The following is a 22492-nucleotide window of genomic DNA, read 5'->3' as shown; positions in this document are numbered from 1 at the left end:
GTTTACTACTGATTTTTAAGATATGGCCGGGGAGAGGGTGGTTATGGATGCCGCAGGTCACTTACCTCCCCGGTTCCAGCGCCGGGTCCTGGATCGCGGGGCCCCGTTCTCCGTCCTGCAGCCGCTTCTTGGCCTGAGCTGCCGCACAAGATCTGACCTCTCAAGGCAGCTCAGCCATTCGGCAGCCTAGCGAGTGAGTGCAGGGGGGGGGGCTGCCCGGGTGATCGCTAGATCGTCCGGGCAGCCCATAGCATATAGCAGCACTCTGCTGCCGGCGCTCCTATTCCATGGGGTAACAGCAGCAGATCGTTGCTATATGAGTCGTTTGTCTTTCAACATGTTGAAATACAAACGACTGCAACGATCAGCCGCGATCGTACATGTTGGCTTTTTGTTGCCTTCTATTCCACGGGACAATTATTGCCCGAATACGGCCGATAATCGTTCCGTGTAATAGGGCCTTAAGTCTCTAACTAAATATTCACCAGACACAAAGAAAAACTGCTAACAATACCAGATACCTGATATAGAGGTCAGACAAAGGCCCAGATTTATCAGCTCTGTCAGCGTCTGCACTCCTGCTTCATCGTGACCCCACAGGAACTACCCGTTTATCCAGTCACTGACTGTAGCTGTGTCTCGCCTCACTCATCAATTGGCTGAGTAGGGCCATGACATGACAAGATTGGGAGCCTGGCAGGGGACCATTAGCCGTGATGCTGCACTGCAAGGGCACAGGGAGGAGTAAACAGTACTTCTTTATTATGATCCCACTACTCCCTGCCTCCCCCTGGATTTTTCACTGTTGCCCAGACTACCCCTTTAATTTCTGCGCCTCTCAAAACAACGGCTGTTGTTTTAAAATATTTGCCACTAAACGGTGGTCACCCACTCAATTTCAACAGCGTGTAAACATAGATTTTCTATGTTTTCAATTCACTCCGGGTTTTGGTTGCAAAATACTGAGCAAAAATACTGTGTGGGAAGCCAAAAAATTCATATGAAAATTCAATAATAAAATTTTGTCGGAGTTGGTGCATTTTTTCCAACCCCAACCAAAACTAGCTCCGAATCCACAACTCCACCTCCCTGGTTTCCACACTGCCAGCCCACAGCAGTAATTGCCGCCCTGTGGTTCGCTTGTTGTCAGGAAGGAAGGAAGGTAGGCCCCATACACATCAAAATTGGGGAAAACTGGACAATAAAATAGAGGCACTAGTACCCTGTTGGTTGTCGGCTGGATACAAGCTGAGATATGGCTGTGCATGGAAATATACAGTTCCATTGGACGTCCCGTGGCAAATTTGCCCACAGAGGTGGTATCTGGGTCTGTAGATCGTACCATGAAAACTGTGGAAGCTGCTGGTGCTTGTTAGGGTATGTGCACACTACGGATTCCGAGCAGAGAACTTCAAGTGCATTCCGTTGCTCTCCCCCGCTTGAAGTTTCGCCTGTCCCATAGGCTCCATTCTATGCTCAGGCATATTCCGCCATCCACCCTGACATGTCAATTCTTTGAGCGGACAGCGGAAGCACGCACCACATTACATTGAGATACAGAGGCAGGCGGGATCCTGAAAGGAGTCCGGGTGGGGGGTTCCGCTTGGTAATTCCGCCTGTTTTTCTCAGTGTGAACGTTCCCTAATACATTACACATCACCAAGGAGTTTCCTGAGAGTATTTAAGTTTGAGGCAGTCATTCATGATATTAAAAGGTGACACCTTATATTTGTAGTAATTTATAGTATGTGATACTTTAACCATTTAAATTAAACACATCAGCTGCTGACAAATCTCATTTTAAAAAGAGAAGTTTCCTATGTATTGTTGACTCTTTTTTTTACTCTTTCATTTGATTCTTTCATTTCATGTTGTTTTGCAGCAGTGCAGATGTGCACCATGTTGTTTTGCAGCAGTGCAGATGTCAGTCAGTGGTGGACATATGGGGGAGATTTATCAAACATGGTGTAAAGTGAAACTGGCTCAGTTGCCCCTAGCAACCAATCAGATTCCACCTTTCATTTTCCAAAGAGTCTGTGAGGAATGAAGAGGAATCTGATTAGTTGCTAGGGGCAACTGAGCCAGTTTCACTTTACACCATGTTTGATAAATTTCCCCCATAGTGTTGCTTCCTGCTAGTTTAGACTGCTTCTATAGGAAGACATAAGAGACATAAGCAGTGCGGCGCACATTATCTCTGTATTGTTATTAGAATGTGCTGAGCTTTTGTGGAAATGTTTTGATGAATGTATGTTAAATTAAAATATGATAAATTAGTTATCTGAGGGTTCCAGGGAATATAAAACTATCTGTACAGTAGGAAAACAATAACCGAGCCCATACTCGCCCCTTTCCTGCTACTCTACTGGCTATGCGATCTTATGATCCCAGCTGTGTTCCTGTTACACCTACAGCCAGCATTCAGCTCTTTGATTGGCTGAGCAGGAAGGGTTCTTTATTGGAAGTCGGCAGGATGGAAACCCATCCGGGACCAGAGGATTGAACAGCTGGAGTCATGGGGGAGCAAGGACGGGTAAGTAATAAAATGTTGTTTTTTTTTTACTGCACTATAAAGCAATATGCAGTTGTATTTTTCCCTGGAAACTTTCGTTGCGGAACTCGCAGTGTGAGATCCGCTGCGATTTTGGTACGTGTGAACCCATCTTTAAAGTTTGGATAAGCTGTTTAATGCTGGTTCCACACTTTTTTGGAGAACTGCCATTGCAGTTTTTGAGCCAAAACCAAAAATGGCTTCAACGTAATGGGTAAACTAAAGAAGCACTTATGTCTCCTACCTGCCAGATCCATTCCAGGCTTTTGTTAAAGAAAACTGCCATGTGTGAAACCATAATAAGTTGACATGGGAACTGGTATGTAGACATGACTTTTTCCTAAAGCTTTTTTTTTTTCATTATTCAGCAGTGGAGTCTCTCCATTCTGAGCAGTGAAAATGACATTGTAATGCATAATGGTAGTTACCCTTTAATTGTAAAGCCTAGTTTATGGTGTTGGGTGTAGAAACTTATTTAGAGGCTATTCCGCTCCAGAAGCCATTCATTTTACTTTACTTTTTTTTTTTTTTTTTTTTACAGAGCAGGTTGAAGAATGAACCTTTTTTGTGAGTCGGAAGTCTCCTAGACAACATGTGAAGTATGTGAGTAGTCACCATTGAGTTTCCCATTAGTCACTGTAAAATATGTGCAGTAAATGTTGACAAAAAAATATATTTTTTGTTTGACTTTTCATTTGCACTCTTGTAAAATGTATTGTCCTGCTAAATTTAATATGGCGTCTGATAGATGTAATTAGGGATGGTCCGAAACTGCTGAGGTTCGGGTTCGTATGAACCCGAACGATTGGCATCAGATTCCCGCTGTCTGCCCGCTCCGTGCAGCGGGTGGATACAGTGGGAGCACCGCCTAGAAAACTATGATACAACCTATGGCTATGGCTGTATCCCAGTTTTCCAGGCGATCCTCCCTCTGTATCCACCCTCTCCACGGAGAGGGCAGACAGCGGGAATCATTGCCAAGTGTTCGGGTTCATACCCGAACCGAACTCTGTTCGGATCATCCCTAGATGTAATACATGCAGGTCCCATCTCTGGATCCCACATCTGTCTCCAGAATGTTGGTCCTTACTGTCTGCTTAATTGAGGTTGAGGGTGCCTTCACACACACCGGATCCGCAGCAGATGGTTCAGATTTGATGTTGGGTTCAGTTATTTAGATCTAATCTGCTGCGGATCTGCAGCATAAAATTTGCTGCGATACGGTGTGTGTGAAGCTACCCTAAGGCATAACAGGTAGAGGCTACGATTTATGTTTTGCCGCTTCAGTAACTTACCGTTTAACTGTTTATGGAATTGCTAAGGCTGGGTTCACACTACGTTTTTGCAATCTTTATTTTTCATCAGTGTTTGCAAAAAAAGTGTTTGCGTTTTGATCCGTTTTCTTTATAATGGAAGTCAATGGAAAAACAGATCAAAATGGATGAATTAAAATGCATCTTTTTTCCATACGTGTTTTTTTTTTTTTTATGAAAAAAAAAAAAAGACTGATTGCAAAAATGTTGTGTGAACCCAGCCTAACTGGTAAAAAATATGTCCAAGCAAGGTAAGTAATCAAGAACTCGGCACTGCTTATTTATACCCGGGAGGCTCGAGGATGAGCAGGGTTTTCCTTGGATAAGTGGACACTATGTAGCACAGATACAGGTGTGGTCTGGAATAAGGCAATCCTCCATCCAAAAGAAGTACAAAGTTGCAGCCGCTGGCCAAACAAGGCCAGATGAAGTGTGCATGTGCGAAACGACTAGCCTCAGTGGTACACACCTGCCGTCTACTGATCTGACCTGTATGCCGGGGATCCGATGTGTGGACACTAATAAACAGCACTTGTTTGGTGAGTGGCTGCAACTTTATCTTTCTTTTGGATAGGAAAAAAAATTGCAAAATAGCTCTCTTCCAGAAAGAGTAGGGTGGCTACAGTAGAAATAATTTTAACTTGATAGATTGAACTTGAAGGCTGAGTTCAAAGTTCTGAATAATTCTTAAAGGGAATATAAAAATGTTCTTACATATGGCATAATTTAGTAAAAGAGAAGCCCAAAAAATCCTCATACACATTCTAATCCTCTGTGGCTCCATTGTTTCTGGGCCATAATTTCCCACCAGTCTTTACTTTGGCTGGAGCAAATACGTCTTATATATATTTAGGCTTCAGCCAATGGCTGAGTGCAGCAGGCAAGTGCCATACTGTAGTAATCACATGGGTATACATGCCACCAAGACTTCTCTTTATTTCAGGACACTACATGGGAAAAAGAATCATCAGACAAAAAAAATTGAGTAATGGATTAAGGTATTGGTGTGAAAACCTATTCTGTAATACAATATTTATTAGATGGAGGATTAAGTCAGTGCCACCAAGTATGATGAAGAGAAAGAGCTGTAAAGAAATTACAGACCACTTAAGGAAGAATTGAAGGGAACAGAGGAAGCAATTTGTGCTTAGGCAATGAAAAAGAGGTTTGCTTCTGTTTGGACTGGCTGTCCTCGTATATATAGGGCAGTAACCAAGGTATCCAAAGAGACTGGCAGCCAGGACTGTTCCAGAACCAAAATGTACAATGAGTTTCTTCTAGCGCCAACGGGAAAACATTTAAGTTAAACCGTCGTATTGAGATCCCCAAGAAAAAAAAATGTCTGGGCTGGAAAATCCTACTTCAAACCTGAGGATTAAGATGGCGCAGTCATTGCCTTACCACAATTTGGTTTGGAACAATTCATTTGTGAATTGGAGAAAGTGACGTTTGAAGAAAGCTTCTTTACAGCCCATTATTTATGTTAAGAAAAACCTAGTGATCCGAGGCCTAATTACATCGGAGGACTTTTCATAAAGAATCGCTTCCTCCTCTTCAGTTTTTCTGTTGTTTGTTATTACTTTGGGTTATTTTTTTTTAAAAAGAGCTAAGTTTGCCCATGAAAAGTACCAAAGAAGGAGAAAAAAAAGCAAGGATATGCTTTTGTTTTTTCTTGTTTTGTCCCATGTTGTAATATAAAGGATAAATCACAAGTCTTCATGTAGGTCTTTGGACCAAATTTTGGAAGGCAGGGCTCAGGCAGTATGGTCTTTGTCCGGGAGGCATCGTGCTGCAGCAGAAAGCACTTTCCTTTAATCAGTCACACATCCCCTTAAGTCCCTATTCCACGGGCCGACTGTGAGGGCTGCCAGCGCTCGTTTGCTTCTTGTTCACCGCTGGCTGCTGCCGCTATCACAGCATGAACGATGTCGGGTGAACGATGTCGAGTTAAGTTTCGCACACCCTAGGCTGTGTTCACAAATGCATTTTCTTTAACCATTTAATTGCTGTTGTAATGTAGTGAAACTCCAACTTGTGCAAACAAGGCCTTATCAGACAGATCAAGCATGTCCAGATAGTGGGTAATCGAATTGATCCTCGCTCAGTTATTGTGCAGGTCGGGCCACATGAATGAATTGTTAGGCATTGATAGTACCACAAAATACCACATTTTATGAAATACAAAGAAATCAAAGACCTAAAAGGAAAAAAAAAAACATACAGGTAAAAGAATTGACAGAAAATAGTAATGATGATGATCATGAAAACACATAAAAAGGAACACGTCTGCTCATGGCAAAAAAAAACAAAAAAAAAACCCAGCTGATAATTGGTCCATGTAAAGAGGCCTTTATCCATGTTTAAAGTGATTCTGTCCCCCCTTTCTGTATGAGGACTACTCTACACAGCTGTAAAGCCTAAATTCTGCACTTTTATGCCTTACTTTTATAATAGATCTTTTGGTGAAAAATGCTTTTTATCGTTGCTGGATTGTGCCACCTGGGCGGGGCTTCACGACTGCTGTGCCACTTTGCCCCACACACATTGGCGCCATAGACACTGCCCCTCTGTGACGTCATCAATGATGGCCATTGGAATGGGCCCACCTAGAGGTCTAGGCCTCATCCCCCCTAGGTCGGCCCATTCCAACAGTACAGGTTAAGGCGCTTAGAAGCTAAGGAGAAAAAAAATAAAAAGATAAAAATTAACATCGCCTTGGTCTTTAGGGTGTGTTAACATGTACAGGATCCAAAGCATATTCATTCATTTAGTTACATTCATATCTGCTACTTCAGATCTACTGCGGATCCTGTACGTGTGAACGCACCCTTGAGGGGTATTTCCATCATATAATCTCATGGTTTTACAAGATATCTCATTAGAGCTTTATTCAGGTGAATCGGATACCCAGGATCAACGAGTGTTGGAGTGTATTAGAATATGATACTGATATACTAATTATAATTGTCAGAATCCCACTTTAGTAACTCTTCCTGTTATATTTTATTTCCCTGCTGTTACCTATAATATTCTAATTTTTAGTTTTGGGTTGCTTCTCTCCAGGATTGCAATGATAAGTTTGTGGTGCCATTATGGAGAAGGCTGTAAATACATCAGAACCATTGCCTTCTAAATCAACTCAGGTTTCTAGTAAAAAGGAGACGGACTCAACCAAAGAAGTAGACTCCAGTAAGGTACAGAAGGGAAAGCGAGCTGGTTTTGTTCTGGTGCATGCAGGTGAGTGGTAAACAGGGTTACGTCTTGGTTATCAGGTTTATGATATTGTAAAATTCCTTCAATGTGATAGTAAATCAGGAATTCATGTTCCCGAGGCAGCACAGACTAAACAGAATCTATTTATTTTACACATCGCAGTGTTTTGGGTGATTAATTTTTTTCCCAAGCAGCCATCTGAAACATCGCAAGGTGTACAATAAAGGTAACCTATTTTTATTTAGTCTTTATTCTAAATTGACTGTCACAAACTTTGGCTGGAAAAGAACTGAAAGACAGCCTGGAATCCAATAGCAGAGGTAATAAATTGTTATGCAGACCTTTAAAGGAGTTTTCTATAGAATTGTGGACTTGGTACTATGCTGGCTTGACCTGCACTGCCGAGAACTACTCCTCTGGATATGCTGGTGAGGATTCTTAACTGGTGCACCAACTCCTTTTTGCTGCAATTGTCTACCCTGGGGAGTGGAGTATTCCCAATGCTTTGATCCTCAGTGATCTTTTTCGCCAAGTAAGAGATTTTGGCTTGGATACCCCTGCACATGCATTGTTAAAGGGGGTTTTCAGGTATTTTGAATTGATGTTCAACCTATAGTATAAGCCATCAATGTCTGCTTGGCATGATGCTTTAGTGGTAGCTACACTGCAGTAACCCCGTACCACCACTACACAGTGAACTGTGCCATGTGCTGATCAGAGGGGGCATCAACCTATAGAGCTACTGATGACAATATGTTCCTGTTCCTCTTTGTTGTCTGCCATATTGTCATTTAGCATAAGGCTGTGTTGATGGTGGTGTTTGCTCGGTCTATTCCCGAGCACTGGGGATGGGCTCGCCGCTCCCCAGCGTTAGGAAACCCTCTCCCCTATGTGACGCGGCTCCATTAAAATCAATGGAGCCGCGTCACTGTGGAAACAAGATTGTCACACTTTGGGCTGGAGAGCCCATCGCCAGTGCATCTTGCCTGGCCGGTGCTCGGGAATAGACCAGCGCCGTGTGCGAGAACCAGGCAGCTGTTCAAAAAAAGCACCTTGGCTCTGGCATTCCCACTCCAGCGTCGGTCTATTCATGTAAAGAACACAAAGCGATGTACCTAGTTTCCACAGTGACATTACTTTATTTATGTGGATATTTTGTTTCGCCTCTAAGAATAGCAAAGATACAGATATTGGTCATAAACTGACGTGACATCGTGAGCTGAGCCTTGGCTATAGCACGGCATTGCTGCAACATCCTGTTCACAAGGAAGTTTTATTTACCTGTTTTTTTTTTTTGTTTTGTTTTTTGCTGCTAGGTGCAGGATATCACTCAGAATCAAAAGCTAAGGAATATAAACATGTCTGTAAGCGAGCGTGTAAAAAGGTAAGTTTGCATTGCTGTCTCTACTCTAGAACAAACTGTAGCTATTAATTTTCTTTGCACTCTGTATTTAAACTTTCCGTAGGGGGGGGGTTATTGGGAAGAGACTCTGATGTACACCTCTCATGTTACTCTACATAGGCATGCGGAGTAGAGAACAATGTCCTGTGGATGAGCTCTGAATAAACCTCCGGCTCAGGTGCACTGCTGGTGTATGGGCGACTTATGGCGTAAACTCTTTCCTAATTTCATAATGACTACATGGTTCTTAATGGGCCGCTGTCAAAACTGGTTGCCCGAAAGTAACGTTCTCTTTAACAGATTCCAGGAAACTCTAGGACATCAGCCTAGGTGGTCCAAATGGTTCTTATTTGTGGCACTTGACTATTTTTTTTTTTTTTTTTTTTTTGTTTCTGTTTTACCTACTAACAAATGTTACATTAGTTCGCTCTGTCTTTTGGCCCTTTCACATGGCAGCAGAGGAAATAAGGTTGTCATGTGTAAAAGAATGCATACTTTTTTTCCGTATATGTGTAATTCACTTACGCTTTTGTAATTCAGATTGCACGCACATGCCAATGTGTTACACACCAGAAAAGTATGCACTTCCAACAAGCCTTTCAAGTGCACCACCAGCCAGGGTCGCTTTCTGCAGGATTCTTTTGTCTGACAACAGCACAACCTTTTATTACATAACCTGTATTTTCATTAGTCTGTACTTGGCTGAGGAGGGAAAGGAGAAAAAAAACAAACAAAAAAAATGTCCTGTGACTGGAGCTGAATACCGAAAGCACATGGTCAAAAATGTAATTTTAGGGGAAATGACTCTTGCTGGCGGCATGTGTTTGCGTCTGAATTTCTCCCTTGTTTGAGAAGCCAGCTGAAAATGTAAGCTTGGCAAATGAGGAGACAGATATGGCACTGGAGACGTCCCGGAGAATATTTATACGGAGCTGGGGAAGGATCCTGTAATGAGTAACGGCTGTTTATTAGACTGGCCGTTCTTTTGTTAAGGCAATATTTCCTGTTCTTAGTCAATGTGCGAGGAGCTTGACCTTCGTGCAGTGGCACGCTTCACCCACATCCTTACCAGTTTTTGTGATAACTTGAGGATGAGTCATGGCTCTAAAAATCAAGATGTTAACATGCCAGACGTGCATTAATCTCTAGTCATGCATGCAAACTGCTTCAGCAAATGTTTCCCAAATGTGTTATTTTTGTACAGGAAAAAATAGTTCATGCTTTTTGTGACAGTTTGATTCCTATATATAATCTTTCTATGCCGGGAAAGGAAAATTCCACTTGACACATAGTGTTATATTGGTGACAACACCTCCCATCCCCCTTTCAAACAGATCACTGATCTCAGGGAGACCAGCCAAATAAGACATTGTCGGCTGCTGGTTAAAGCGCTCAATACAGTGAAATCCTAGGTGCATTGCTCTCTGGGAAACATCAATATGCAAAAAAAGATACGCGGAGCCTCAGTTACGAGTCTCAAAATGCGGGACTTGCCAGATATCCCTCCAGGGAAGGACCTGGTAAAGGGATAGCTTCTGTATGGAGACCACCAAAATCACCATATTAAGTGACTCCTTCAGTCAGTATCCAGCTCATTTATGAAAGGGAAATACCAAAGCCAGGAATCCATCCACGGACAGCGGTTTCAGGGTGTTGCAGCTCATCAGTGTGGAGGAGGATTCTGTCTAGGTGGGAGAAATACCGAGTAGACCAATATGGCAAACAGGTCACTGATCTCAGGAAGACCAGCCAAAAATAACTGTCAGCTGCTGGTTAAAGCGCCCAATACAGTGAAATCCTAGGAGCATTGCTCCCTGGGATATATAAATATGCAAAAAAGGTCCCTGGAGCCTCAGTTACAAATCTCAAAAAACAGGACTAGCCAGATATCCCCCAGGTCCAAAGAAGTACCTGATAAAGGGGTGGTTTCTGTAAGCAGACCACCAAAACCACCTTATTAAAGCGACTTTGTACCCATAATCTGCCCCCCCCCCCCCCCCCCAAAACCACTTGTTCAGTACCTCTTAGCTGCTTTTAATCCAAGATTTGTCCTGGCGTCTGTTTGGCAGGTGATGCAGTTATTGTCCTAAAAGATAACTTTTAAACTTGCAGCCCTGTGTCAAATTGGTGTGGCCTCTGCTTGCATCGCCTCTTCATCCCTCCTCTCCGCCCTTTTCACCGTAAGGAATGCCTCAGGCAGGATTTCTCCTATTCATCACCTGTGTGAACACTGCACATGTGTGGAATCATTAAGGCACCTGTACAGTGTTTAGACAGGTGATAAATAGGAGAAATGGTGCCCAGGGGTGTTCCTAATGGTGAAAAGGGCGGGGAGGAGGGCCGGAGAGGCGGTGCAAGTCTGAGACACAGACTCTCTAGGGCATGCCAATTTGACACAGGGCTGCAAGTTTAAAAGTTGTTTTTTAGGACAATAACTGCATCACCCGTTGAACGGACCCCAGGAAAGATCTTGGGTTAAAAGTAGCTATCCGAAGGTACAAGTGGTTGGGGGGGGGGGCAGATTTTGGGTACAGAGTCGCTTTAAGTCATTGAGTCACTTTACTTCCTTGAATAGAAGTAAGATACCAGTCATTGACTGTTTTGAAAAGTAAATTGTATCATGGATAATTTTTGTCCTCATCAGACCCCAAGGACACACCATTTCCACAGACGCTCTTAGGCTCATACAGTATTATGCGTCTGCCTCTCCATTTTGTAGGTGTATGTAGTTGGCACCTACAGGGGTATGATCATGTGATCATGCAAGTATAGTGGGTATTCTCCTCTAGCAAGCTTTTTTTCCTCATTGGTAGACTTGTCTGTTTTGTTTGAATGATAACAACAACAACATTGTTCATGGCTTTAACCATTAAACGCTCTTTTTCTTTTTTATTGCATTGCGCTTCTAATGCAAAAAAAAAAAAAATTCTCATAGGTCTTTTTTTAAAAATGCTTCTCAGTTTCTTTTCTGCAGTTGGCCTGTATCTATATAGTAAAAATATGGTTGCTGTGTCTCGTTCCAAGATCATATAGCTGCCCAAGGCAGCTCCTCCAGTGGATTTGACTCTGGACGAGACAGATCAGCTTGCACTGTGTGAAAACTCACAGGCTGTAGAAAAGAAACTAAGCAAAATTTCAGGTAAGGGCTACAGGGAAAATGGTTATTGCATCATAGCAGGTGCAATGCCATAATAAAAAAAATGCAATATAAAGGTTCCATAGCTGTCACCCCCATTTGCATAGGAGACATATTAGGACGTTGTCACCGAGGCAGGGCTTCTCGGCCTCAGTTCAGTGCAGTAATCCATGTGTTACAGACATTACTAACAAAGGTTCTTTTGCAATGTGTTACTGATGCCGTGTCTGATGGTGTTGCATTAATGGCAGCACGGGTGACAGTATCACTTTAAGTGAAACAAACTATTGTAACATTTAATAATTTATCATATCTCTTTACAAATTATGTATTTTTATACATTTTTGTACTTATGTCATTTTCCCTCTTCATATACAGGCAATTGAAAAGCTGCAAGCTGGTGATCTTGCCACAGATGCTGTTACTGCAGCTCTGGTGGAGTTGGAGGTATGCCAGAGTATATGCTATACTGTGTGTGTGTGTGTGTGTGTGTGTGTGTGCGCGCGTACGTAATGTCCCAGAACCGGTGTGCAATTGCTGTTCTGTGTAGTTTGGTACACAGGTATTTGCTATTAAAGTGTTCTGTGGATTGTAAAGGTGTATTCTGCTCTCCCACCACTAGATGTCTCACTATATCTTATGTACTGTATAACTCAGCTTAAGGAGATTCTTTACAAAGGGTTAACTGTTTCTTTGATTGCTTGTGTTATCCAATCAGATTTCGTGCTTTGTTAGCTGACCGAGACCAATCCCTGATGAGGATACCTCATGCCAAGCCCTCCTTTAGCTCCCAGCCTATCAGAATCCTTATTTTGTGTCACAGGGGGTGTTTCCTCTAATCACAGAGCTCCTAAGTTGTGAGGTAAAAGCAGTTAAAGGACAACTCCGGGGTCTGCTCAATAAAACCAATTATTATATAAACAAGGGATCATATCTACCTTTTGTATAGGAAGAGTTTGAGCCTAAAATCGCAGCTCTGTGACCCCCACATCAGCTCATCATCAGGTCTTCCCTCCTCACTTCCTGTTTGAGCTGCAGCTCCTCTACTACATTTCCCAGCATCCTCTTCCCTGTTCCTGTTCTGTCACGCCTACTGTACACTCCCTTCTCTTTCTTGTCCAGCCCACTATGTAAAGCCTTCCTCTTTGTCCCACCCACCCCCCTCTTAGCCTGTATCCCAACCTCCAGCATCACTGCAGTTCTGTGTCTGCAGTCCTAACAGGACTTGCTGCTGAGTTCTGGAACTGTCTACCAGCTGCTTTGCATAATGGTAAATAAGCACTAATCATCCATCCCTGTTCTGATCACTGTATAAACTGTGCTCTTGCTAGCAATGGTATATATATATATATACTTGTACAGAGCTACTGCAACCACATGTACAAGCATATATGCACACTCCTATACTGCATATCCGCCGCTCACACATGCACACTCCTATACAGCATGTCCGCCGCTCACACATGCACACTCCTATATATCATGCACGCCCCTCACACATGCACGCTCCTATACAGCATGGCCGCCCCTCACACATGCACACTCCTATACAGTATGTCCGCCCCATTACACATGCACACTCCTATACATCATGCCCGCCCCTCACACATGCACACTCCTATATATCATACACGCCGCTCACACATGCACACTCCTATATATCATACACGCCGCTCACACATGCACACTCCTATACATCATACACGCCGCTCACACATGCACACTCCTATACATCATGTCCACCACTCACACATGCACACTCCTATATATCATGCTCGCCCCTTACACATGCACGCTCCTATACAGCATGTCCGCCCATTACACATGCACACTCCTATACAGCATGTCCGCCACTCACACATGCACACTCCTATACAGTATGTCCGCCCCATTACACATGCACACTCCTATACAGCATGTCCGCCACTCACACATGCACACTCCTATACATCATACACGCCGCTCACACATGCACACTCCTATATATCATACACGCCCCTCACACATGCACACTCCTATATATATCATGCTCGCCCCTCACACATGCACACTCCTATATATCATGCACGCCCCTTACACATGCACACTCCTATACAGCATGTCCGCCACTCACACATGCACACTCCTATACAGTATGTCCGCCCCATTACACATGCACACTCCTATACAGCATGTCCGCCACTCACACATGCACACTCCTATACATCATGCACGCCCCTCACACATGCACACTCCTATACATCATGCACACCATATGATCAATCCATCCATCCAATTATGCAATTACTTTATATGCAGTGTATATGTTTTACCTTTGGAGCACAACAACCTCTATTACAACCCCACAGCACATGGTGATCAGGCTGACGTCACATGAAGAGGCAGGGCCAGGCTATAGTCACTGCAAGCTGATTGGAGCAGTGCCGATAGCCTTTCCCTACCTCCTTGTGTGACCTGTGAGGTATCATAGCTGTGGGAGGTGCTGTGCTGCAGAGCATTAGCCAGGAGGTGAAAGCGCAGAGGGGCGGCGACGTCCCTGCATAATTCCGCCCACATAATGAAGGGGGTTGTACTGACCCACAGCAAGCAACACCTCTGTTCATGACGTTGCAAATCAAGATGGCGGCCGCGATTCGTGACGAAAGCAAAAAGTACTGGACTACACTACTTCCGGCGGGAATCATGGCCCAGAAAAGTGCAGTAAGATCGCAAAAACGGTAATTAAAGTATATTAGGCACAGATGTAACTTTTGATTTGGGGCTCATATTCAAAAAATGTGTTTTTCCCGGACGTCTCCTTTAAGTTGAGTCTAGCCTGAGGAGAAGGAGGAGAGAGTAGGCTAGTCAAGTTTCTGTGAGTGAGGTAGCTACTTTATTACTATACGAAGAGTTCCTTAACTAGATATGTCTGGCTAGAAAATACTTAGCGATGCAACAAAGAGATAGCAGAACACCTATTCCAGACTGAAGAGCTATCAGGTTGTTCCTTATTAAACCCTGCGAACTAAAGTCAAATTAAATAAAGCACCAAACATGGTGTAGAGTGAAACTGGCTCAGATTCCACTTTTCATTCCTCACAAACTCTTTGGAAAATGAAAGGTGGAATCTGATTGGTTGCTAGGGGCAACTGAGCCAGTTTCACTTTACACCATGTTTGATAAATCTCTCCCTTTGTCTTTATATCCTCAAGTACATCCCTATTCTACAGTATACCTGCGCTAAGCAGATATTATTACATGAACTCAGCTCACCAAAGGGATCTCAGTCAGCCAAGTGATTCACTGTATTGCACTGTTGCCAAAGAGAATTGTTACAGCGTGTACTGTTCCTTTAAGACGAAGTCAAGTTTGCACCTGGGACTCTGTGGTTACTTACACCTACACCTTCACTACACACTGTTCCATTCCAAAAGTGTGTGTTGGTATACCCAGGGATGGACGCATACCACTCCTGACCACTGTGACAGGTGCCTCAGGGGTCCCCCCCCATATTATCCAGCTATACAACACCACCTGGCTCCCCTGGGTTACTACGTGTGTGTGTGGGGTTATATGCTATACAGTGTGTGTGTGTGTGTGTGTGTGTGTGCGGTTACATGCTGTGCAGTTTGCTTGAGTGGGGGGGTTATATGCTATACTGTGTGGGTCTGGTTAGATGTTGGGTTTATATGCTGTACAGTATGTGGGGGGTTATTTGCTGTACAGTCTTTCTGTGTGTGCGTGTGTTATATGTTGTACAGTGTGTGCGGTTACATGCTGTGCAGTGTGTGTGGTCGGATATATATGCTATACAATAGTGCTAAACAAAACTAAAAAAGCTGATTAATGCTATACCAAAATGGCAGATTATAGAACATAAGATCAGCAGCGAAGTCTCCATGACAAGGCTGTAGTAACGTGTTTATTGACAGATCTCTGTCATCCTCCTGCTTGCCATCCATTTACCGTCATATTACAGAATGACTCATAGAAATGTATATATTAACACCACAAGCTTTCCCTTATGCAGGACTCCCCTTTCACAAACGCAGGAATGGGTTCAAATTTGAATCTTCTGGGAGGAATCGAATGTGATGCAAGTATCATGGATGGGAAGTCTCTAAGCTTCGGAGCAGTGGGATCATTAAGCGGTATGGTCCATGCTTGTTATTTGCCTTCTGCTTGTGTGTTACTTGAAAGGAGGATACATTAGGGTCCAAGTTTGCAGTGTACAATTCTGTCTAGACACTGAAATAGTTCCAGAGGCCTTTACAAACAGTTTTCATGTATGCGTTGTATAAGCTGTTAATTGCCAGTCCTGTTGAGTATTATGTGGCAGTGTGTATTGGCCACAAATGAAATTTAGAAGGCTTACATTTTGTCCAGTTTAAATATAATCAATGACTATACTTCAGATTTATCATATTGGAAGGGAACTATTGGGTGACAAGGTGGCGAGCTGCGGGAGCGGCTGCCCGGATGATACAAGAATGGTCCATTTAAGAGAGTGGCGGTCTGCTGCCACCGGTCTTATTACACCGAGCTAAGCTAGCGTGATCGATTTGAGTCAACATGTTGAAAGACAACGATCAGCCATCATTGTGCATGTTGGCTGATCGTTGGCTTTTATTATGACCATGATCATGGAACGGACAGTAATTGGCCAAGTACAGACGATATTTGTTTGGTGTAATAGGTCTATGCAGTGAGGCTTAACTTTAGTACTAAGCTTGTTCTTGAGATCATGGCGGTCTCAGCACCCAGATCCTGACTGATCAAAAGTTTAGACATTTCAAAAGTTTTTCTAAGTGACACACTGACACTTTACGTAAAGGTTTGTGGGCTTCCTGACTTCCATTACATATATCAGATTAATGAAGGTTTGCCATGCTGAATTTGTACTCTCTCTACATCACTATCAGGAGTGTCCATCAGTGCCTTTCTCCTTTCTCTCATCTAAAAACATATGCATACTTTGCTGAACTTAGTATGCATGGATATGACCGTGGCCACGAAGAATAAAAAGTAAGAATATACCTACATGTTGCACAAGAACATGCATTTGGCATATATCAGAATGGTGCCTTATACCAGTCCACAGGATTAGCTCCATCAAAGTGAATGGGGCTGAGCTGCAATACAACTCCCAACCTTTTATTGGTGGGTGGAATTGGTGTGGCAAAAAAGCATGAAATTGCATTGACACAACCGCAATGTGTGAACACAGCCCAATGCCTCAGTTGGAGTTGAGCAGCTTCACCTGAGATAACTGAGGACTGTACAGAAACCCTGTATTGGAAGGGAAGGAAATAGTGGGCCCTCTTCCAATCGTTCCACTATTCATAAAATCCAGACTCAGAACAAAACACTTACCAAAGGCTCAGTGAACTCTGTTCAAGAAGCAAACCCAGCTTTCCTGGACCTTTCTAACGCACCCAGCTTAAGAATTTAGGTGAGATTTACACCCCTATCATTACCGCTGTGTGCTTAGGGCCCTATTCCACCGGACGATTATCGTTCAGATTATCGTTAAATCGTTCGAATCTAAACGATAATCGTTCGGTTGAAATGCAGTTAACGCTTAACGACCGAACAAGAAATCGTTGATCGCTTTATAAGACCTGGACCTATTTTTATCGTTGCTCGTTCGCAAAATGTTTGCAAATCGTTCGCATTCAATAAGACATCGTTCGGTCGTTTGCAGTAGATACGAACGCAATAGCAAAGAAATGGCGAAGAAAAAAACGAACGCAAATACAATCATAAGTAACAATTATCGTTCCATGGAAATGAGTGAACGTTTTCAGGTCTCTCGCAATAGCGGTCGTTTGAGATCGTTAACGATTATGCGAACGATAATCGTCCGGTGGAATAGGGCCCTTACACTAGGTACAATCTCTATCCTACTCTCTGTGTGTTTTATAAGCTTTGCTTAAACTTGACTTCACCCGCCCTTAGCCTTGTTGAATAAGTTCCATGTTTGAGTGAGCTGGAATCAGACGAAAGAGCGACATATTAAACCATTCCCCCCCACCCCCCTCCCCGATGTGAACATTTTGATAAATCAAGTTTGTTGCACAGGTTCATAGAAGCTGGAAGAAGTCTGTATGATGTCAGTGAGAATAATCAGGAAATGAAAACATGGCTGAACCTTCTAATCCTTAATAAAATGTATTTACTAGGCCCCATTTGAATCGCTTCACCTTTACTTTTGGCCCCAAATGCACTTATGTTAGTAAATTTAAGAGAAAAGAAAAACACAAAATAAATTTCCCAGGTTGATATATTAAAGATTCGGTTATGAAGTGTTCGATTTATATGCACAGATTAATTTAAGGAGTATAAAGTTTCTAATATGTCCATGTATTAAATTTATTTATTTATTTATTTTAAGGAATAAAAAATCCGGTTCTGGCAGCAAACAAGTTACTATTTGAAGGACAAAAGGGAAAACTATCTGCGGGCAGAATCCCACCTTGGTAATTACAGTATATGGCTGTGTTTCCATAGGGTTTTAAGGGAATTCTACTGTAAATTCATATTTTTCTGCCCCCCCAGTAATATTAATGAGCAGTTAATATTACTGTTACAGATAAACTATTAGAGTTTATAAGTCACTTTTACATTCTTCCACACTTTCATGAACTTGTTTATAAAGGTTCCCATACACTTTTGTCGGCTCTACCCATCACACACTGGCTGCGGCTTACCCCTACCCTTAGAGAACACAGGAATTATTGATCGTGTCTATGGAGAGGACAAGAGAGATAACTAACAACCAAACAATCAATCATTCATCTATCAGGTATTGAAAGTGTATGCCTACGTATGTCCGTTAGCCGCCAGCCCTTTTGAAGGTGGACAAGGGGTAGACTGAAAAAGGGTTGGCCATTTTTAGTTTAAAAGTTACTTAACTTTTATTTCAGAGGTATTGCAGCAATAACAAAAATGTTTGTGGAAGTTCAAAGGTTATGGGCATCCCTAAACTGATTTTTTTTGTGTTTCCTAAATAATCTTCATAGACAAATTCCTATTATTTAGTTGCTAAAACTGAGATACTGTAAATATGTTAGATTGGCTTTCTGCTCTTTCATTGTTAGAAATTACATCAGGTAGGGGGGGTTACATACCAGCTCAAAAGCATAGACAGAGGAGGAGGAATCATTGTAGGGCAGCTTACCCTTACTGTAGATAGTCAGGTGCAGTTTACAAAAGAGAATCTTATGGACTCTGTACAAGGAGAGAGAAAATAGAGCACACAGCTTAATGGAAAGGCTGTAGAAGAGAAACTAAGCAACGTTTTTAATAAAGACCTAGTGAGAAAATGTTTTTTTTCCACCAAAATAAGTACACAGCAAAAATAGATAGTGAAATGTTGTTGGTAGCCCCTAATGTTTTGGTTTGATTTTACAAATGTACACTTTTTCTACATTTCTACATTTCTAATTCGACTGTTCTAAGTTTTAACCTGAAACTAAAAAAAAAATAAATAAAAATAAATAAATAAATATATATTTATATATTAATCTATATATATTAATTATACCCTCATTTGATTTCTCTCCTAAAAATTTTTAAAGCCGTTAAATGACAAGTTATTCTGAAATTCCACTTTGTAGAAACGGCAGACATGTGATCTGCTCTCTCCATTCCGGGAACATCCCGTCCGCCGATTTGGGATTTGTATTAATTGCCTCGTCTCTTGCAGTTTATGGGGATATTTTTGACGTTAGTAATTTAATTTGTCTGTTCTGCTTTAGGCAACAAGTGATTGAAAATCCAACTCAGAAAAACAAATGATACTATTTTAGCAGCGATCCTCTGCGCTGTTTTTTAACAGCATTTGGCTTGCGCTTAGGTTTTTCCTTTTGTAGTGGTGAGCCGGGATTTCTTCAAACAGATGACTTTAGTGTTTAGGGATTGCATGCACTGACATTGAAGATATTAGCCAATTAATCCTCTCGTGAACAGACCACATTTCTTTCTGGAAATGTAAGTTTGCTCCTAAATTAAACTGTTTTGTCAGAGTTTTATTTTTTCTCTTGCCTGTTACCAACACGACTTTACCAAATAATTTAATGTTACAATACCTTTTTTGCTTTGATCAAGGCTGTAATCAAAAGACAAAGTATTGGAAAGCACATGATATCATTCCCAAGCTTCTGATCTGCTGCCCAATTTAAAACAACTGCCAGAAGAAAAAAACATAAGCAGAGAATTTCTGAGCAATCAGCAGAACGTTCCGAGAAACCCATTGCAATCGGTTACTACTAAGAGTATTGCATTAACCTTTCCTATATACATAAAACTATCAGAGCGGCCTCTCGTGAGGCGGCCAGCGAAAACACAGCTCTTTTTACTTTAGAATAGACTGCTTGATATTTAATATTCCTACAATGGAACCAAAACGCAGATCGTTCCAAAGTAAAATGAGCAAAACATGGATCGACACATGATAATGTTCCCGTTAAGGTTTTTGGAATAATGGCTGGTTTGCTCACATGTTCTCTTGTTTTTTTCTGTATAATATTTTAGAAGGGATGTCACCATTGTTTAGTTGCTGTAACCCCTTGCTGACTCTTAAGGCCCTATTACAGGAAGCCATTATTGGCTGTATTTGGCCAATTATCGGCCATTACGGACGATAATTGCTTAGTGTAATAAAAGGCAACGATCAGCTAACATGCATGATGTCGGCTGATCATTGTCTTTCAATGGCTAGGATAGCAACGATCTGCTGCCGACGCACAGCGCAATAGGAGCAGAGGCAGTAGACCGTCTAAAAAACGTCCAGGTAGCGCGTAGGACCTACGCACTCCCTGGACTTTTTTTTGTAGCTCTCCTCCATCAGTGATGTTCATTATAGTAATTCGGCACAGCAGTTGAATCCCCACCAGTTGGACATTAGGGCCTCTAGTAAATCATATTTTGCTTCTCAAAAAAAAATTGTCAAAAAGCACTTTTTCCAAAAAGGAATGTGCCCATCCTTTGTTCAAAGTTATAGTCTCCTGCAATTCCATTCCAATTCCATTCCTTCCATCTAAGGTACTGAGCTGTATGAAAAAATAGGTCCCTGCAAACACTTACCGTAACGGCTTTGGGTTGCTTTAGACAATCCATAGAAACAGGCGGCGAAAATTCCACTTTCAGATGTTCAGCTGCAAACCCTTAAAGGGAGTCTGTCAGCTCTATATCACTCTTTGCAAGCAGCCATCAGCATAGAGACAGGCATCATTTGTTTTATCCCCTTATCAGCTATCTTCCCATGTCTGCAGCTCTCGGCATGATACAGAGCTGACAGATTGCCTTTAGGTGGCCGTACATATCATATATAATGCTATACATAACACATGTTCAGACATCCTTTATCTCTCCCGATTCCCCATACAAGCATGCAGTCTACTTGGAAAGAGATGGGTAGGCTGCTTCCAGGCTTTTATGTCTCTTGCTAACAAAAGAATAAGCAGATATGGATGAACCCCTGACCCTGAAACTAAAGAAAGCTATACACCTTCACTACTTTTCAGCAAACAGTTATTTCTCCCATTCCTCTTTAGCATGGCTGAAGATTCCTTGGTTCTCTATGATATGGGGAAGGGTAAGCCGCAGACAGAATTCTTATACAGCCAGACCCCCATATGCTTTAAAGAGACTCTGTACCCACAATCTGCCCCCCCTCCCCCCAAACCGCTTGTACCTTCAGATAGCTGCTTTTAATCCAAGATCTGTCCTGGGGTCCGTTCGGCAGGTGATTCAGTTATTGTCCTGAAAAACAACTTTTAATCTTGCAGCCCTGTGTCAAACTGGCGTGGCCTAGAGTGTCTGTGCATTAGGCTGGCGCAACCTCTCTGTTCCTCCTCCCCGCCTTCTTCATTATTAGGAATACCCCAGGAAGATTTTCGACTATTCATCAGCTGTGTGAGCACGGCACATGGGCTGGATTGTTAAGGCACATGTGCAGTGTTCACACAAGTGAGGAATAGGAGAATACCTGGCTGGAGCATTGCTAATTAAGAAGAGGTCGGGGAGGAGGGACAGAGAGGTTGTGCCAGCCTAATGCACAGACACTCTAGGCCACGCCAGTTTGAGACAGAGCTGCAAGTTTAAAAGTTGTTTTTCAGGACAATAACCGCATCACCTGCCGAACGGACCCCAGGACAGATCATGGATTAAAAGCCACTATCCGGAGGTACATGCGGTTTGGGGAGGACAGATTGTGGGTCACTTTAAATCATGGGTCTCCAAACTGCGGCCCTCCAGCTGTTGCAAAGCTACAACTCCCATCATGCCTAGACAGCTAAAGCTTTGGATTTGGCTGTCCAGACATGATGGGAAATGTAGTGGTGCAACAGATGGAGGGCTGCAGTTCGGAGGCCCATGCTTTAAATTGACGGAGCAGCGGTTTAAATCAACACAAGTAAAACGTGTATGGGGATCTTTAAACTGAAGCATCAGCAATGGATTAGGTATGTCTAGAAGAAGAAGTGGAATTTATGAAGACTTATAAAGTCTTTTTCTAGACAGAATGGATCCTTCACCGATGTCGTTGTCACCGTTAGTCTTGTAGATTCATTCAGTAGTTTCGGGCACTATCCAACTGCTTGATCCTTCGATGTTGGGAAGGCCACTCTATGCCATACAACCCTGCCAAGGTCATTACAGTTGGATGAGAGTAATCTAGTTTGTATAACCAACTATAGGCCCAGGAGCAATTCACTATTTTGACTATAGCACATCATCTTCCATCACAGAGATGGACAAAGTAAAAAAATATCAGCCCCACGTAACCTTGTATTTTGTTGCTTCCATTCATATATTACTATAGTAACAAGCACACACTGTTTTTCTTTGGCATTGCAGTTATTGCACTCCCAAACAGTGCCAGGTGAGCAAACAAT

General features: G+C 42.5%; 1 protein-coding gene across 3 annotated transcripts in view; it reads left to right on the top strand.

Annotated features, from left to right (window-relative positions):
- The window catches only part of TASP1 (taspase 1), a 125222-nt gene that overhangs the window by 4118 nt on the left and 98612 nt on the right, over window positions 1–22492 (top strand). For 2 of the 3 annotated variants that reach the window (XM_069954303.1, XM_069954305.1), the window contains exons 2-7: window positions 3093–3154; window positions 6928–7101; window positions 8394–8461; window positions 11994–12062; window positions 15625–15745; window positions 17989–18073. In XM_069954303.1, coding sequence (XP_069810404.1) covers window positions 6957–7101; window positions 8394–8461; window positions 11994–12062; window positions 15625–15745; window positions 17989–18073 — 488 coding nt within the window. In that variant the 5' untranslated portion in view covers window positions 3093–3154; window positions 6928–6956. The remainder of the gene's footprint in view (window positions 1–3092; window positions 3155–6927; window positions 7102–8393; window positions 8462–11993; window positions 12063–15624; window positions 15746–17988; window positions 18074–22492) is intronic. The other variant, XM_069954304.1, reaches the window with a different exon arrangement.

Source organism: Dendropsophus ebraccatus, chromosome 15 (assembly GCF_027789765.1).
Source record: "Dendropsophus ebraccatus isolate aDenEbr1 chromosome 15, aDenEbr1.pat, whole genome shotgun sequence".
Lineage (NCBI taxonomy): Eukaryota > Metazoa > Chordata > Amphibia > Anura > Hylidae > Dendropsophus > Dendropsophus ebraccatus.
The sequence above is the reverse complement of the archived record's forward strand: the minus strand, read 5'-3'. Positions and strand labels throughout refer to the sequence as shown.